This window comes from Poecilia formosa, unplaced genomic scaffold (genome assembly GCF_000485575.1).
Source record: "Poecilia formosa unplaced genomic scaffold, Poecilia_formosa-5.1.2 Scaffold6, whole genome shotgun sequence".
NCBI lineage: Eukaryota > Metazoa > Chordata > Actinopteri > Cyprinodontiformes > Poeciliidae > Poecilia > Poecilia formosa.
In genome coordinates this window covers 1330947-1349712 of record NW_006799945.1, presented here as the reverse complement: position 1 = coordinate 1349712, position 18766 = coordinate 1330947, and the positions used below count along the sequence as shown (strand labels likewise).

The 18766-nt window shown below is 37.7% G+C and overlaps 1 protein-coding gene across 1 annotated transcript in view; it reads left to right on the top strand.

Moving 5' to 3' along the window:
* Positions 1-18541, top strand: part of pnpla7a (patatin-like phospholipase domain containing 7a) — a 21924-nt gene extending 3383 nt beyond the window's left edge. The window contains exons 10-36 of the mRNA XM_007566098.2: positions 487-615; positions 739-819; positions 1281-1410; positions 1502-1573; positions 1670-1746; positions 1904-2059; positions 2185-2262; positions 3459-3664; positions 3769-3900; positions 4058-4181; positions 5992-6105; positions 6212-6278; positions 6425-6574; positions 7452-7515; positions 7725-7893; positions 9352-9533; positions 9698-9817; positions 9906-10062; positions 11263-11379; positions 11467-11536; positions 12275-12391; positions 12511-12659; positions 12812-12964; positions 13098-13217; positions 14949-15033; positions 15549-15664; positions 16171-18541. Coding sequence (XP_007566160.1) covers positions 487-615; positions 739-819; positions 1281-1410; positions 1502-1573; positions 1670-1746; positions 1904-2059; positions 2185-2262; positions 3459-3664; positions 3769-3900; positions 4058-4181; positions 5992-6105; positions 6212-6278; positions 6425-6574; positions 7452-7515; positions 7725-7893; positions 9352-9533; positions 9698-9817; positions 9906-10062; positions 11263-11379; positions 11467-11536; positions 12275-12391; positions 12511-12659; positions 12812-12964; positions 13098-13217; positions 14949-15033; positions 15549-15664; positions 16171-16281 — 3246 coding nt within the window. The 3' untranslated portion in view covers positions 16282-18541. The remainder of the gene's footprint in view (positions 1-486; positions 616-738; positions 820-1280; positions 1411-1501; positions 1574-1669; positions 1747-1903; positions 2060-2184; positions 2263-3458; positions 3665-3768; positions 3901-4057; positions 4182-5991; positions 6106-6211; positions 6279-6424; positions 6575-7451; positions 7516-7724; positions 7894-9351; positions 9534-9697; positions 9818-9905; positions 10063-11262; positions 11380-11466; positions 11537-12274; positions 12392-12510; positions 12660-12811; positions 12965-13097; positions 13218-14948; positions 15034-15548; positions 15665-16170) is intronic.
* The last annotated feature ends 225 nt before the right edge of the window (positions 18542-18766 follow it).

Sequence of the window (18766 nt, the reverse complement as noted above, 5' to 3'; positions counted from 1 at the left end):
CCAGCTTTTCGTGGCCTGTGTTCTGCTGGCAGGTCAACCTTTGATCTTAAGAGTTTTCTATCATTTATTCTTTTTTTTTCTTTTTTTCAATTCGCAGGTGTATATTATATAATGGTCAAACACAAAAAACAGCAATAAAACTAAAATGCAGTGAAGTTTGTGGTTGTGAATTTAAGAGACGTTTGAGGGGAATTAATATATTTGCATGGCTCTGTGCATAGATATAATTACAGGAGAAGTTATTTCAATTCTCATGTAGTTACCCAGTTTTTGAAATGTAGTTGAAGTTTAACATTGATGTGTGGATTACAACAGAATAAGCTTTTATTAGACCTGCAGGGTAAAATTCAGATACATCCAGAGATGGAATAGACTGTATAGTAATGTTAAATGTATACAATAACAGAAAAATAGCAGCTGTTGGTCATCCTCTTCTATTTTCAGAGTTTTTATTGTAGTTGAATTTGTCTTCTCTCTTATTTCCAGGGTTATCCAGCTCCATATAAGACTGTATCAGCACGAGCTGCAACTCGCTCCACCATCTTACGCTTATCTGCTTCAGCCTTTGAGTCAGTTTTCAAGAAATACCCCGAGACACTTGTTCGCGTCATCCAGGTATGGAAAGTCTAACAATAAATATGGAATGTAAATACATTTCCATAAATTAGAAGTAATCACAAACTTGTGAAGAACATATCTTGCTCTGTTTAATTATTCTTGACTTTGTTGGATTTGCAGATAATCATGGTGCGACTTCAGAGGGTGACCTTTCTGGCGTTGCATAACTATCTGGGCCTAACAACCGAGCTCTTCAATCCGGTAGGAGGGAAATTAATTGGTGCACGCATATTTGTGTGTTTACACAGAGTCACGCAGAGAGGCTCATGCTGAATACCTAAGCTTGGCGTTTGATCAAATTACACATAACAAACATTAGAAAAGCATTTGCACACTAGATCACACACAGGGAAGCTACTTTTACAGATCATTAAGCACAGCTTCACAACTTTGTCATTCCTCCTGGTCAGGGAAATGTGAATAGAAATGAATGCAAACGTTTCACAAAAAATGGGGATCACTGACCTAAGGTGGTTACTGACTTTAGTACCATCTGATAATTTCAGTAGTATGCACAAATCATTTTCTTCAAAATCAGTATTTTTTTTTTTTTTAAAGAGGTGTACTCATTTGTGAATGGATCCTGCTCTTGGAGCTTACAATTGTCTGTGCTTCTAAAGATTAAAGACCTGAATTTATTTCTCTTATGTTTTCTTTGGCAGGAGAGTCAGGCTGTGCCGTTGTCCAATATAAACAGTGTGATGTCTGAGGTAAATTCTGTAAAGACGGCTCGTCGTCACCATTTCCAGGATGAGTTTCCAGCTGTGACCAATGAGACCACTTCAGAACCAGGTATAACGATCTTACACATGCACACATTTCAAATGAAGCTTTTAATTTCTCATGTTTGATCTGCTTCTTGTACTGTTTTCCATTTTAAAAGATGGTGTTAAGGATAGTCCTCTAAACAGCAGTAGGAGGTCGCGGTCTGTCTCTGCTCCCACTGATTGTGGAGGTGGGTCACTTTATTTTATTTTTTTCTGTCCTTCACATATTTTTTTTAAGAGGAATTATGATTGTAAAATTTCTTCTTTGCTGCGTTGCACAACAGGAAATGACCTTAACATGGCTTGTGAACGAGCTCGTGTCACAATAGAGGAGACTCCATCCAGTCCTCTCACTCAGAAGGTAAGACTTTACGGTTTAACTTCTCATTTATGTTTGCTCTAATGTTTCTCTGAGAGGAGAAACTGGGTGTGAAATTAACCAGAAAGCTGCTGTACCTCACAACGCTACAGCGGTTACTGTCTGATTTTAAATGACTTCCTTGTGTCCGGCTTTGTAGTCTGCTCTAAAGAAGAATGTGACGATGCAGCAAACACCGTCTGAGGTGTTCCACTACACTGACAGTGGAGGGCAGCCTGACGCCAGTAACGTTGGTAAAAGCAGCACTGTCCTCCAGGCTGCTAAGAAAGACTTCCTGGGAGTCATCCAGCTGCAGGTAACTGTATCAATACAAATGCATTTCAATAAATGAGAATCTCATTCCAAGATGGTGAAAGATTCTTTTTTTTATTATACTGTTGTAATGAAGGTTTTAATTTAATTTCTTTTTTTTTCTTATAGGACCCCAGTTTACTTGATGGCAGGGTGACCCTTCACCATGTGAAGGCAGGTTCTGTTGTAGCTCGTCAAGGAGACCAGGTTAGAGAAAACCTTTTCCTTTTTATACAAATTTTTATGACTGTTGTCAATTTCTTTTCACAATCCATTAGCTGAGTTGTTTGGTATTTTTAGCTATTATGTACTTATCACAGGAGGTAATAAAAATGTCTAACAATGCTTATTTGACAAGACATCCTAACTTTTGAAAACACAAATTTTCTCTAAATGATGCTGCATTTGAAATAGAATCCCATTGAATGATTTAAATCCAAATCCATTTTATTTATAAAGCATGTTTAAAAAAAAAAGTCTTTATTTTAACCAAAGTGCTATGCCGCATCAAAACAAACCAAATAAAAACGATAATAAAATCAAAATAAAACATACTATAAGTACAGTACGACAGAAACTACAAAACAACTCGTACTGTGTAAGAAGCCACTGAAAGCAAATGTTTTTAAGAGAAATGAGATGTTTGCAAGTTGAGCAGCACAGTTGAAGCTTGTGGATTACATCCATGAAAATCCTCTCTGTACCAAATGACTTATTTTGTTTCTGATTTTCATTGGGCGTTTTGTGTGATCAGACTGGTGACCAGGATGAGGAGGAAATGCCGGGCTGCTGTGGTTGTGTACGATTCCACCTGCACGTTACTAATTGAACCTGTTTGTTGAATTAAAAAAAAACGTTCAAATGTTTGTCCGTACTCCAACCATTCAACCTAATAAACTCCACCAAATACAAGTTGATATCAGAAGAAGTAGGTTGGCAGAGGTAGAAAGAATTTGGCAGGTATTTATTTGTTTTTTGGCACAGCCCACATGTTCAACTTTGCTGCTCAAGCAAACCCCCTCACCCCTTTTTTATTTTATCTTTTTTTTTTTTTTGCAGATGTGGCACCATTTAAAGTGAATAAACAAGCTTTCCAAGAGTATAAGATTTGGTTCAAAGTCATTTTGCTTTTCTTTTTTGTGTTAAATTTATGTAACATATCATTTTTTGCAAGGGATTTTTCTAGATCTTAAGTTACATATTTATTACTTGTGCTGCCAATCAGCCTTGTGATACTTTCAGGAGATTATTAGATCTTCTGATCAAAATGCAGAAATGCAACATACAGTTGACACTTAAACAAACATCAGGCAGATTTTTTTTGCTGTCCAATAAACATCCATCATCAAACCCTCTAGCTTTTTAATTTCCCCTCAGTTGACTCGTCCCTGCTTGTTTTCTAGGAAGTGAGCATCCAGTTTGTGATCTCCGGGCTCCTCCATGTTTATCAGAGGATGATTGATCGTGAAGAAGAAACTCGTCTGTTTGTGACGCATCCTGGGGAGCTTGTGGGTCAGCTCGCTGTGTTGACCGGAGAGCCTCTCATATTTACGGTTCGAGCCCAGCGAGACTGCAGCTTCCTCTCCATTTCCAAAACCCACTTCTACGAGTCAGTCACGTCCTGTTTGCGATCATTCTAACGTGTTCTCATTTTGTGCTAAAATCCACTTTAACTTTTGATTTCTCCATACCTTTGTTTCTTTAATTCTTTAGGATAATGCGTGTTGAGCCAAAAGTGGTCCTGAATGTTGCTCACACCGTCTCCAGGCGGATGTCGTCTTTTATCAGACAGATAGACTTTGCCCTTGATTGGATGGCTGTGGAGGCTGGCAGAGCTGTTTACAGGTTTTTGTCGTCAAATCTTTGTCATTTTCATAAACGTTGTCTACATTTATGAATGGATAAAGATGAACATCCCAAAAAAAGAAGTTAATAATTGAGCATATTCAACTAAATAAGATTTATTTAACTAAATTGAAGCTATTTTATTTACTTTTCCTAGGCAGGGGGAAAAATCAGATAGCACCTTTATAGTGCTGAGTGGTCGACTACGCTCTGTGATCAGGAAGGACGACGGCAAAAAGGAGCTGATAGGAGAGTATGGACGTGGTGACCTGATTGGAGTGGTAAGACATGAGGCAGAAAGTTTTTTTTAAATGTGGAAAATCAGAAAAAAAAATTATTTTTCTTTGTGATTTTTATCAATTTTATTTGAAAAAAAAAAAAAGAAAAGCCAATATGTACAGTGATGAAGAGGAAAGCATGTTTTTTTGAGTTTACTGTGAGACAGCTGCAGCAGAGAGTAGCATTTTAGGGTCGCCAAATCTCCATAACAACTATTAGGGGGTCACAAAATTATTCCAAGGACCACAAAAGGCCCTAGGGCCTCACTTTGGACACGCTTACACTGGATGTAACGCTGATGTTTACTTCAGTATTGCTTGCCAATGGGGAAAAAAGCTGTTTAAAACAAGATTTACATTTAGTTTATTAAATTAATTAAAAAATTGCTGTCAATTAGAAAAAAAACAACATTTTATTAAAAATGCACCTCAAAAATATTTATTTATACCATTTTCAATAATCAGTAATCAAAGTTTTTTTATTTTAGCTGAGCAACTTTTTACACGTTGAAGTTTTATTTTCCCCAGATTCAAGTTTTGCTCTTTATGGCTAAACTCTGCTGTTAAAGGCTATGCTGTTTATAGCTTTACACCTGGGCTACTTTTTTAAAGCTAAACCTCTTAGTTACCCTCACCTGGCCTCCCACTTGCTGTGGTGACGGGTTTCTGCCACAATGCTTCTAATAATACCTGGGCTGATGGATGCTATGGTTACTGCTACTTGGAGGAGGAAAGCTGTCATTGCAGCTGTTGTGGTAGTGAAAATAGGGATGCGATGGAGGTGTCTAGCACTCGGAGACACATTTAGCCTCACTGTATTGACGTCAGCTCTTCTTGATGACATGAAATGAAGACAACTCATTTACAGCTCCTTTTTTCACTTGTGATCTTTGTTTCACACTGTGCTATTACAGGACTCGTAAGCAGTAAATGGGTGTGTAAAGAATAACTGATTCATGTCTTGAAGGAGCTGAATAAGGCTTTTCTTTTTTTTTTTTTCATAAGTTAATAATTTCCTGCAGTCTTAATGAAATTTCTGTGGTTTGCTTTGGTCTAAATACTGCAAGGATAAAGTGCCTTGTCACCCCTCTAACTTGTTTAGGTGAGTTATAGACCTTAGCTCAAATAGGCTACCTGCCCACGCCTCTTATAGATTATAAGAGGGTATAAGCTCTGGGCAAACCGAGAGCCTACACTTAAGCACACCAAGACATTTTACTAGCGGTGACATTTTTGTGAAGACGGAAGTCTTTGAGGTCGTTGTTGTCGCACCAAACAAGTAGTGAAGTATGTTGATCACTGCAAGCAGTGCTGGGTTGACCTAAATGGAGAGCTTTTCTCTACTAATACACAAGTAAGGAAGTGTACGATCCACAGGACGCTCCACAGTTATGAGTAAAAAGATGCTCGAAAACCCTTGAAGCATTTAGCTTCAATTGCATTGCATAATCTCACTCTGAAACATTTGCTACTCTCCAACAGTGAGTTTTGCGTTCCTCACTGCACACGGTGCCAAGACAAACCTCGTTTCTCAGTTCAAGTTGTTTTTTAGACTTTTAAATTGTGTAGAGATCAGTTTTGGAGAGAAACATTTCCTTCACATGAAGATCAACAGTACTTCGCCTGAGTTGAATGACAGGTTCTCTGGTGTTTTCCACTTTGAAAAGTAGGTTAGAGTGATGTACCTCTATGCTATATCATACTTACACCATTTCAGACTCTTAATTGCCTTTGAGAAGGATAAGATACAGTAAAACAGCAATTGTGAAATATTTTGTGGGGATTTAGTATAAAGCAACAAGTGTCTCTACAGGTGGAGGCCTTGACCCACCAGAACCGAGCCACAACTGTTCACGCTGTTCGAGATTCAGAACTGGCTAAGTTACCAGAGGGGGCGCTCAACTCCATCAAGAGGAGGTTCCCACAGGTACTCATGATCTAAACTGTACTTCATGTGCAAGTTCAGTGTTTTCCTGATGTTTTTTTTTTATTTTTTAAAGCAAAATTGGTTATAAAACATTTTGATCTCATAGGTCGTCACAAGGTTGATCCATTTGTTGGGTCAAAAGATTCTTCAGCAGGTCAACGTTCCTTTTTCAGGTGTGTGCTTGGTTTATAATGTTACTTTCTCATGATGTTACAGTACACCAATTGTGATGCTGAATGTTTAGTTGCTTAGATATTGAGTTTTTTCCAATGCTTTTATCTTTTTGAGGGACATGTCTACAATTTAATGATTTGTTCAGCTCGTAGCTTGGCACTCCACACTCCAGGGAGCAAGTGGGATGCAGGGAATCAAGCCTCCAACCTCTCTACTGTGACGGTCCTGCCTGTATCAGAAGAGGTGCCTTTGACTACCTTCACCCTGGAGCTGCAGCATGCCCTCATTGCTATAGGTAAGACAACGGTCACACCGACATGATGCTTTCATTTTACTCTTATGTCATTCCGCATAAGAGTCCTTCGGAGGTATTTATTAAAATTAAAGCCCTGTCATCTATAGTTATTACAATAAAAAAAAACAAAAAAACAATTAAAGCTAAAAGAGGAAGACACAAAGTCGGTGTTCTTGGAAAGGAAATCTTTCATTTGAAGCAGAAAACTGTGTTTGTTGTAATAATTGGTGCGGAAATGTTATGTGAAAAGTTAGCACAAAGAAAACAGGTGGCTATTCCTCAAAAGAGATTTCCAGTATACATAACAAAGCCATAGAAACATGATTGGTCAGGATTACTGACAATGGACTGTTAATGACTTTTAACCGCTTATCCTGGTTTGAGCTGCGACTGAGCGTGTCAGGACAGATTTGCTTTGGTGACTCCATTGCTTTGTATGCGACAAAGCAAGCGAGAAGATTTACCCTTTTAAAGTTTTCATTTTAATACAATCAGCTTTTGAGTCTTTAAAGAATAAAATTTAAATAGGCACACGTGTACAGTTGATCTAAAAATTGTAAACTGCTCAGCTTATTATTTAGGGAAAATACAAGAAGAATTAAAGCTGCGATTAACTTGTAACATAACTGTGCAAATTCTTAAGCTAATAGTTTAAATAATTCAGTCGTTTTAAATTCACCTGATTAACCTGAAGAACCTTTGTAAGAGACTGGGACTGAATATTGCCACAATGAGATGTAGCATGCTGATGCTCTTCTCCCAAAGAAACACGAACGAGGTCATGGAAAAGTTTTAGTTTTAACAGGGGGCTGTAGGCTACTGTAGAAGTTGCCTTGAGAAGACGTTGATTTGATAAATGTAATTTGATCTCGCGCAGGACCAACTCTTCTGCTTACAAGTGACATTATCAAGCAGAGGCTGGGAGCTGCAGCACTGGATAGGTATGTTGATGTCAAAACTAAAAAGAGTTTCATATTTACATTTGATAATTAGGCTTTAGGCCTTAGGCTTTCCCTGAACATGCATTAGATATATGGGAAGTATTTCCTTTGGTACCGCTGTTGCTCTTTCATTTATGTTTAAACTTGTTTTATTGATGCAAAAAATGGATCTACAGTATTCTTTATTTATGAACTCTCTTTGTCCGTAGTGTCCATGAATACCGTCTTTCCAGCTGGCTGGGCCAACAAGAAGACATACATCGCATAGTTCTGTATCAGACCGACTACACGTTGACCCCGTGGACTCAGCGGTGCATCCGTCAGGCTGACTGCATCATTATTGTGGGACTTGGGGAGCAAGACCCTGCTGTTGGGGAGGTGAGATGGAAAGACTTGGCTGCAAACAGAGGGAAGATGGAGGTCATACTGATGCATGCAAAAAAGTGTTTTTAATAGCTGTGTTTTTTTTTATTTTATCAGTAGCTGTATTACAATGTAATGTCTGTTTTGTAATTGTTTTTCCTACAAGAGCAACTTCAAAATAGTAATTTGTAATGAGAGTGAAATCATTTTATCGTCTACTTTACTAGTTATCCAGTCCCAACTGAACCTTTCAGAATCAACTACTTACCATTCATAAGTTAAAGTTGTCTGATCTGCACTGATGGAGAACATTGTGTTCAAATTGTAGCTAATTTTGTCAACATGATCTGATCCTCAGAATTGTTTCTATCATCTAACTTTGTTTTTGCAAGCAGTGCGCTAAAGAATCAAAGTTGTTTGAGTGCAAAGGTTGGTTATACGAAATCTTTTATTTCTAGAAGTGCTCAGTGCACTTCTTTTAGATTTTTGGCAGCAGCTTGACTCTGCATTTGTTTTTATGTTTTTTAATCTGCGAGTGGATATTTTAAAGTTTTAGTAACACATCTGTAGAAGGACAGTTTCTCCCCCTCAGTTTTGCTTAGGATCCTCATAGTTCATCTTTTAAAATTTTCTGCATTTTAGATAAAAAAAAAAAATCTGAACATAACAATCACCTCTAATGTAATATGAAGGCCACTTCTGATCATTACTCAGTCGAATCAGGTTGTGGCCTTCTTGTTTAACCATTGTAATGGCTGAATCGGGTCAGGGTGACTTGTGTTTAACCCTTAAATATGTTTGAGAAATGAGCAAAGACTGGACGGATGCTGTGAAAGAGAGTCCATGTTTTAAAGTGACGAAAGAGAGGTAATCTCCTCTAGAGGGGAGTGGAAAGAGGAATGTGCCCCTGCTGACCAGGAAATGGAAGCAGAAATCGAAAGACGGATCAATATTTACCCAAATTCAGAATGAGTCGTATCTTTTACTTGGTTTTTATCTGTGGGGCAAACACCTTCTCTACAAAAAAAAAAAAAAAATAACATCCTGATCTTAACACTATCTTCAGCAGAGGCAGAAGGGGGTAATTTGATAATAATCTGATCGGGCCATTATCTTGTTTTCTTTAATCAAAATGTTCATTAAGGAGTTGATTAGATAAAGGGAAAAACACATGGAGGGCAGCATGCTTTTTAAATTTGCAGTGGCATTAAGTGTTATTTAGAAAAGTCAGTCATGACGTGTGGCTTTGGGCTGATGTAAGAAACTTCAGTATCTAAAGATTCATCCTTTATTCATGACAATTTACCAGCAGAAATGCCATGTCTGCCTGTTTACTTCTGTTAAGTTTTCCAAACTTTTTTTTTTCACCAAGCGCTCGTCCGTCTGTGCCAACATCACACAGGAAAAAGTGTCAAATGTAAAATGTTCTGAAACATCTGTGCTCGATGGCTCTCTCTCTCTCCCCTCCCTCAGCTGGAGCGCATGTTAGAAGGAAGTGCAGTGCGGGCCCAGAAGCAGCTGGTGTTGTTGCACCGAGAAGATGGCCCTCCTCCCCAAGGAACTGTGAACTGGCTGAACATGCGAAGCTGGATCTCAAGGCACCTCCATCTCTCCTGTCCCAGAAGGGTCTTCTCTAAGAGGAGCCTCCCCAAGCTGGTTGGAATATTTCATCTATCGAAGCACCTTACGTGGTCCAGTTTGGCCCAGCTGCACTTCAGCGTTCTCAGTCTACATCATCGTCGTCATTTATTCACTCATTCCTCTTAACTTCCCTTTCTTTGCTTTTTTTTTTTTTTTTTTTTTTTTTTTTTTTTTTTTCCATCTCGCTGTACCAGCGTGTGTTTGAGAAGCCTGCAGACCGCCACTCTGACTTCTCCCGTCTGGCTCGGGTTCTCACGGGCAACGCCATCGCTCTCGTCCTCGGCGGGGGAGGGGCCAGGTAAACTAGTTCCTCAACCAGTCTTTTTACACAAATGCAGTCTTTTTACAGTCGGTGTCCCGTTTCATCTTCTTCGTCTCCTAATCAGGGGTTGCTCCCAGGTGGGGATCATGAGAGCGCTGTGCGAGGCCGGCATCCCGGTGGACCTGATCGGTGGGACTTCGATTGGAGCGCTGATGGGGGCTTTGTATGCTGAGGACCGCAGCCTCAGCCGGATGAGGATTAGAGCCAGAGAATGGGCAATGGTGAGACCGGTCTACATGAGCCATGCTTCATCAGTCACACAATAAAATCCAACACTGTCGCAGTGTTGTCTGGCCTTTAGACAGTTTGACTGTCAATGTGGAAAGAGAACATGTCTGTCTGTCTGTCTGTCTGTCTGTCTGTCTGTCTGTCTGTCTGTCTGTCTGTCTGTCTGTCTGTTTTTTGCAATTTGATAAAATATTTTTTCACTGCTAAACTGCTTGCCACATTTATTGGCACCTCTGGTAAAGATTTAATTTGAATATATGGAGAAAAAAAATCAGCTTAGACTCCCTTCTGGTCCAGTAATTTTACCTTTGTTCTTATTACTTTGCACATTGATTTACATGGCGAGCTTTTGATACATCTGGGGTTCCATTAAACTTTTTTCCATGTCTTTATATTGAAATTGGACTTCAGGTGCAAATAAACATGTAGAAGAGATGTATCCAACATCCTCTACATCCGTTTGTTCTTCTGTTTGTGCATTAAATATCGACTTGGTTACCAACATCCTGCTCACTGTTTATAGCATATTACTATTTTTAAACGAGGCAGCTGATGCACAGCAGTCAAGCAATTATTTCAGTACCTTAAAGAAACATGTACATATTTAAACTATTTTGTAACAGGAGCTTTTTTTTTCTTATTTTTTGCCAGCACATCTAAAACCTCAATCCTTTAAGTGTTTCAGGAACCTTTGTGATTAGCAGCTGCTGCAGTAAGATGTTGTTCAATGCTCTTAGACATTTTAAAATGATCTTTGCTGCAGGTGTGACTAATAGTGGTTAAACCTCTTGTTCAGATAACTAATATCTTTGAACTGCGGATAATTTCGTCAACTCGGGTTGTTCTAGATTAACTGACTAAAGTAGCATACAAGAAGCTGAGTAAAGTGAACTGAAAATCCCTCTCTTTAAGATTTTTTTTTTTTTTTAACATTTCATCTATTCCTAGAGACAGCAAACTGCTGGCAACGTTTTAAATACAGTTTTTCTTCCTGACCTTTTTTTTTTAATGTGGTTTCATATCATCAAGATTTGTGTTTTGCTAAAGAGCAGTGGCAATCTTGGGTGTTACAAATAAAATTTACGAAAAGATGGTTTGTAAAATAGTCAGTTAAAAAAGGAAAATATTTGCGTGTGGCAAGACAAATACTGTCATTACTTAATGAAAATATGTCTTTTGCTCTTTTCCAAAAGGAAATGACCTCAACATTTAAAAAGGTTTGGGATTTCACATATCCGATGTCCTCCATGTTTACTGGTGCTGGCTTCAACTCCAGCATCAGTAAAGTGTTTCAAAGCAAACAGATTGAGGTGAGCTACAAAAAAGGAAGTATATATTTTATATGTTGTTTTTTATTGTTCTAATTATTTTATTTTTTATTTTTTTTTTAAATGCAGGACCTTTGGATCCCATATTTTAATATTACTACTGACATTAGTGCTTCAGCCATGAGAGTACACACTGATGGTAAGTATTGAATTTGTGTGTTTGATTCTCTCTCCTTTTTACTTCTCTTTTATTAATTCATTTTTTTAGGTTGTCTTTGCTTGGAGATTTACCCAAATCACAATTTTAGGAAATGTTTCTTCATTTAGCAATGCCTGCAAATAAAGGTGGTTTAATCTGTATTTACTTATAAACATTATATCAAACCCGAGTTTAGTGGCTTTTGCTTTAAACAGTTTGTGGCCAGCACAATTATCAAGATCCTTATGAAATATATGAACAAAAGCCTTAAACAAAGTTATTTCTATGCAATGATCTGTGCACTGTCTAGCTTTATTTGTCATAGTTTTATTTGTTTTATCAAAATTTTATTTATTTAATTGTAGATTTGAGGAAGTGTAGGCCAGTAGTTGCTTAGTTTTAGCTTTTCTTGATTTAAGATCAACCGACATTTGTCTGGTTTACTAATTATAATTTCCAAGATGCTCTGATTTAGTGTATTTATTTGTGTATTCTTAGTATAGTTTTTTATTTATTTTATAAGAGTTTTTGCCAATAATTGTGGCTTTAAGAAAAAACAAAATAATAATTTTCTTGAAATATGTTTTTGCTTGAATAAATCTACTCAAATACACATTATTTCAGTGATTCCTTAATATTGAGGCTTTTTGCACATGTTTACCAGTCAATAAATGTAGTTGTCCCTGTATGCAAATTTTAAAAATACAGTTTAATAAAATGCCCTGTTTGCTGTTTTAGGTTCTCTGTGGCGGTACGTTCGAGCCAGCATGTCTCTCTCGGGATATCTGCCCCCTCTCTGTGACCCCAAAGATGGACACCTGCTGATGGATGGGGGTTACATCAACAACCTGCCAGGTTTGTTAAGCTCACCCTCTCAGTTATCAACATATTACAGATGTTCTTTCTGTACCTCAATATGTGTTTCTTTTTTTTCTTCTTCTTCTTCTTCTTTGGGCTACCTTCGATTTTCCCAGCTGATGTGGCGCGCTCCATGGGGGCCAAGGTGGTGATAGCTATTGACGTGGGCAGCCGGGATGAAACCAACCTCACTAATTACGGCGATTCGCTCTCAGGCTGGTGGGTGCTATGGAAACGCCTGAACCCCCTGGCAGAGAAAGTGAAGGTGATGAATTGATTAACGAATAAAAACCCAACAAACGGTGGGAGGAGGTTTCCAAGAAATAAACCAAATCTATGAATAACAATGAAGATATTTATGGAGGTGTTTTTTTTTTTTTTTGTTTGTTTGTTTGAGCTTTACGTTGATTTCAACAGGTGTTGAACATGGCAGAGATTCAGACCCGGCTGGCTTACGTATGCTGCGTGAGGCACCTGGAGTCCGTTAAAAGCAGCGACTATTGCGAGTACATCAGGCCGCCAATTGACAGATATCGGACTCTGGAGTTTGGCAAGTTTGATGAGATAGCTGTAAGTTTGAGACACACTTGGCTTTTTGTTCAATCTAACACTCTAATGGTTATGGTTTCTTTCCAATCCTAAGAATGCCTGGTGGGTTCTTATGATATATTCTTTCAGATCAGTGAATATTTGTGTGTTGTAGGAAGTGGGCTACCAGCATGGCAAGACCGTGTTTGATGTGTGGAGGCGGAGTGGCGTCGTGGAGAAGATGATGAAAGACCGGCACCAAGAGGAGACCCGCAACACCCAAACCATGAGCAATGTAAGAATGAGACATGATGTCTGTAGGGAACACACACTTTGTTTCATCAAATATAGATAATCACAATTAAATAATGTGAAATTTGTTGGATTCAGACAAAAAAAAAAATCATTAATGAAAACCAGTTTCTGTTTTAAGTTCCACTCTTGAAGTAAAAAAAAAATCCTCTGGATCTGATTCCTATCAATATTTAGAAAAGGCTACATCCTTACAAAGCAAAATAAGACAGTGACAAATTAACTCCAAAGTGCTGCAGTAATGTGCACAATAAAACGAGAGCAGAATTGACGTGCAAAATACTCAGCAGCAACAAAACGGCAGAAAACTTATGCACCTTATTGAAAAATGGAGGCAAGATTGAAGCTATTGTTAGGGTTTCAGATTTGAACAGTGATGCTGTCTTTTGACCAACTCCCATTTTTATTCTTTAAAACAACAGCCTTCCCACACAGACATTTAATGATGTCTTGCTATTTTCAGATCGTCTTGTAGGATGTGTCTCAAGAGAAATAATGCATGCCTTCCCCTTTAAAAATCACGTTACTTAAAAAAAATTCAAGACACAAATTATTTAGCTATAGAAACAAAATATGAAGATTTGATTTAAAACAAACAAACAAAAAAATGGGTTCCTATTTTGAAGGTTAAATGTTTACGACTAGTATAACTTTTAGTTCTGTCTTTTATGCAACTTTTAAGGAAGCTAAACAAATATGGGTTATGCATTTAAGAAATTTCTCACCATATTGTTGGTAAGAATTTGGTGGCAACAACAAACGTTTTTCAACTATTTTGCACATTTATGTCTTTTTCACAGCTTTTGGGTATTTCTGGTTAACTTCAAACACATACAGTAAACTTCTGGTTTACTGTATGTGTCTATGAAAATAGACACATGAAAATAGACATGCCTTTTTTTTGCCCCCCAGTGTCTGAAATGAAATCAGACCAAACTTCTCTTGTTTTAGGTCAGTTAGAATTGGCTAAATGCTGAAAGAATGAGACAAAGAATATGTCAGAGATTTATTTATTAATGTATTCAAAATTAGATGTTTACTAACAGAATGGTGACTCTCTTAAAAAAACAAGGGAAAAGCCAAATCTAGCAAAAATATTCAAACTGCGTGAATATTTTTCTCTCTCTTCACCGTGACATGATTGCAAGATCTTTTTGCAGACTCCACTGGATTTATGTACCACTCTCATGCTGCACAGACAGATGGAGCCTGCAGATGGAGTACAAAGATGAGGGATTACAGTTCTTGTTAACAACAGATGCAGTGATCCATGCATGTTATCTTAAATGAGCATCTCTGTTCCCCAGTCACTAAAGTCATAGCTGAGAATTTCTGTTCATTTTATCTATGAACAGAGCTGACTTGTTTTATCTTCCAGTCCTGATCCATACTTCTGTTCTTTCCAGCATATGCATTTGTGTCCGTTAGGTATTTCCTACTTGAACTCCTTTGGATTGAGTTATTACTTGAAGTCGTGCATTATTTTGGTCAGGAAAGCTTTGAGTGACAAGTGAGGACTCCGAGCGCAAAACAAAACGGAGATGCGTTGTCATCAGGTTGTCGGTCAAATTCATCCCATGCATGTCACATTAGACTTGCCAAAAAAAATGGCTGATTGCTAGATGAGAGTTTTTGAGGCTTAAAATGTCTGGTCAAAAAAAAAAAAAAAAACACAATTTCTGCTATTTATGAGTTGAATTTGTGTGTCTTTCAGGTGGTGACATGTCCCAATGCTTCCTTCACTGACCTTGCAGAAATCGTGTCTCGCATCGAGCCTGTCAAGCCTGCGGTGGTGGATGGTAAAACTGACACATAATTCAGCACTGCCACTTTCAGCAACACATCATGGTTCTTCTAAAAATGTGTTGACATTCTGTCTGGTAGATGGATCTTTTACATCTCTACACTTCTTCTGTTTTTGTGTTGTTGGTTGTTTTTTTTTGTTTTTTTTATCCATCAGCTGACATGTTTTGCTGAAAAGACCAAATTAACAGTTGTATCCATTAGAACTGGGTGTGGACAGAGAAAGGATTTTTGTTGTTATATCTTAATGAGAAAGTAGACGCACTGAAGAAAAGAAAAATGTGTTTTGACTCTTTAAATTAGGCATTTCTATATAAAAAAAGTGCAAACAAAATTATCTACAGGGAGGTGGTAAATTCTTCTCTTAATCCTCATTGTGTCTTTTGTCACTATTTAAATTCACATGGTTTTAAACATTTTAAATCGGTCGCATGCATCTTGTCCTCAGTTCACACAATCTTTTCTTTTTCACCCACTACCTGCTTCCTTTCACTCTGTCTCCCCTCCTCAGAAGAGTCAGACTATCAGACTGACTATGACGAGGAAGCATTGGAGAGTGCCCTTTCTGATATGGAGCTGTATGGTCACTGCGGGGAGCACACTGAAGGGGAGGAGACGGCTGACACGGTGCGGACTTCTAGTCTGGAGAGTCCCTTTCTTTAATCACAGTACTTTTTAAACATGCTTCACACGTTTAAACTTTCCTTTAAAATTATAATTTCACTTTTTATTACCCCGTGTACTCATTTTTCCTGCTGAAGACGGCGTGTTTTAATCATGTTTGTACAACATAATTAGATTTTTAAAATTTTTTTTTACATGCTCTCATCATGTAATAAGACATTATGGATACTCCTGTTCTGACCGGCATTGTTGGGTGTCACCAGAAAACGTTACATTATGAAGCAGTACAGTTGTTGAGTGAAACTTATCAGTAGTGAATGGAAGCAGCTAAAAGTTCCACTCTCCTATGATTAGTTGCCAATTAAAGTTGAACTATTTTAATAATAGTTTTAGTCCACATAAAGATGAAGAAAATGGCTTATTGAAATGAACAGCACAGGTGGAGATATAGTCTTTTTATTTTCTGGACCATTTTTAACTGTCTTTTTATCTCATCTCTCAACTTTCAGGATGAGGAACAGGAGGAGAGAGGATTCCCCAGCGGGGAGCCTGCAAACGTCTCCTTCAGTCCACAAGAGCAGCTGAAGACGCCTACAAATCCGTTTCAACCGAGCCATTAAGAAGACAACCGTCTGAGCAATACCCAAACAGGTCGTCACAATTTCATCACAACTAATCGTCTTTCTTTGGCTGATCTCTCATATTGAGATATAGTTGATGTGAACTTCTTAAAGCTTTATGGGAATCACAGCTGTTCAGTGGAAGATGAAAGGACAAGTGAAGAAATTCGTATTTCTGTGAAATACTCATCACTGAGACAATGTTAGGAAAAAAAAGGTCGATTCTGTCATGATTGACTCTATTGATTTAGTTTTTAGGTTTAAAGTAGTCAGGAAGTCACTGTCATATTGTTGATGGGGTTTTTTTTCTGTACATTACTGCTGTTTACAATGATTATTTAAAGAAAGTCCCCCCCTTTGTGGTCATACACAGAAATATGAACCTCAAACACACATTTTAAATCAAGACGAACCGAGGCATTAAGGAAACGTTGTAAGGAAGACAATTTTTACTTAATTCTACCTGAAAATATTTGGATTTCCAGGCCAGAAAGAGTGTCTCAAAACATTTAACCCACCCAGGCAATGATGGGGCAGTGGTTTTATGTTTGTTTTTCTTTTCTTTGCTTGTTTGTTTGTTTTTTACTGCGTTTAAAACATAAAAAAAAAATAAAATACAGTACTTAATGGAACCAAATCAATGGAGCTCTACAAGTTTTTAGTTTTATTCAACTGCAGTTTGATAGGCACAGGTTATGATGGCATATATTTTCAAACAAGAACCAAATTGCACCAAGCTGTTTGACTGCTGGATATAATCTGAGTTGACCAAGTAATGTTATGTGAGTTTAGATTCTGAAACTCAGAAGTTCAGGCTACGTTAGGGTTAGGTTAGGTCAGCTATTTATATTTATGTTATTTCACTGTTTAAGTTATCTATAATGGTCTTTCCTATTTTCATGCTTAACACTGAAACTGGCATAAAGATAAGGATTTGATAGAAGTCTAAAATAGTTTCTTCTTGAGGCAAAGTGGCTGCTGTTCGAAAGAAGAAAATAACCACTGCTTAAAATGATAAGTTATTGCTTTATATGACTTAATATAGATAACAATGATTTATACATGGAAGCATTGATTGGGTCTCCTTAAAAAAATCAGAGCACAAACTGTTCAGGAATTTTGTTGTGTTTTGTCTAAACTGATGCATTTACACAGATGTGTGCCAACTTCAGCACATGACCAAAAATTCAGTCAGAAAAGCTGTTTATCCTGTAAATAAATTTAAAAAAAAGTTTTGAAAATTGTTGCCAACATGCAACTCCAGATGTAAGGACACAGGCTGGTGTTGCAAAAATGTTATTATGGAAATAAAATGCACAGAAACCTCTGCCTTAACAATAATATACATGAATCACAAATTGCTTAGAAATGCAGCACAAAACAAAGCAGCAGACTGTCCAGTGACGGCTATCGGCACAGTTTTGTTATTCCCGACGTGCCGGGGACATGCAGGGGGAATTAATGATGGCGGTCCTCTTCAAAGCACGAGTTTCCCTGTTGGCTGCTCAGACAGCCTCCCCCCTGTTTGTGTTCTGGCTTGAATCTATCAGACACAGACTTAGCAGCAGACAATGTGACTTTGAAGCTCATCTTGTTAGGCACCTTCCTTACAATATATTGGATATGTTTAAATACTTGTATAAATACAAAGGCAATGGCCCTTGTATGAACCAATAACTACAGTATTCCAACACTAAGGTAATATCAAACTCGAAAGGATGTTCATTCCAAGTATCATGATTTATTTCACCCCCTGAAACTGCACACCACCCTGAAACACACTCTTTATAGGTGTGATACTTACTACTGGTGCTACACGTGCCTGCGGCCTTATGCGTGTGGACAGTGGGAGAAAACCTGTTATAAACACTATGGATGTGTTGTGAATATGTGAACACTGGAAAGAAAGAAAAAAAACTGTTGCTGTTTACCAATCAGATGATGATGTTGATGATGAGGTTTGCACTTTTTTTTTTCCTTTGAAGCCTTGCACAATGACTTGAGGATCGATGTTTCACTTCTTTATTAAATGGGTCACTGTAGTGAATCAGCTGCTGGAGTAATGTATGGAGCCCTGCCATGAAGTTAATATAAACCTCCTTTGATGACCTATATGAGGGGAAATTACTTATCGTGCACTTGTTTTACGCTCATGTTAATAATGATATTGTGTGAGAATGTTTACTAACATGCCTACAGCATATTGTCTATATATTTGTTTTGTTTGATCAGATGTTGCTAATAAACCTGTTTTTCCTTTTCTCTTTTATGACGCTTTTTTTCTTCCTTTTTTAAGTTTAATATGATAGAATTATGCCTAAGCAGTTTAATTATCTGTAGTATAAAATTGTGTTAACCCTTTAAAAAATAAAAGAAGGGTTTTGGTTGTTGGCGAAAATGATGAATATCTATTGGAGTCTAGTTCTTAGTTTGATTTCATACTTTTAAGTCCAAAGGTTTTCTACAGTGATTAGGCTTTACATAT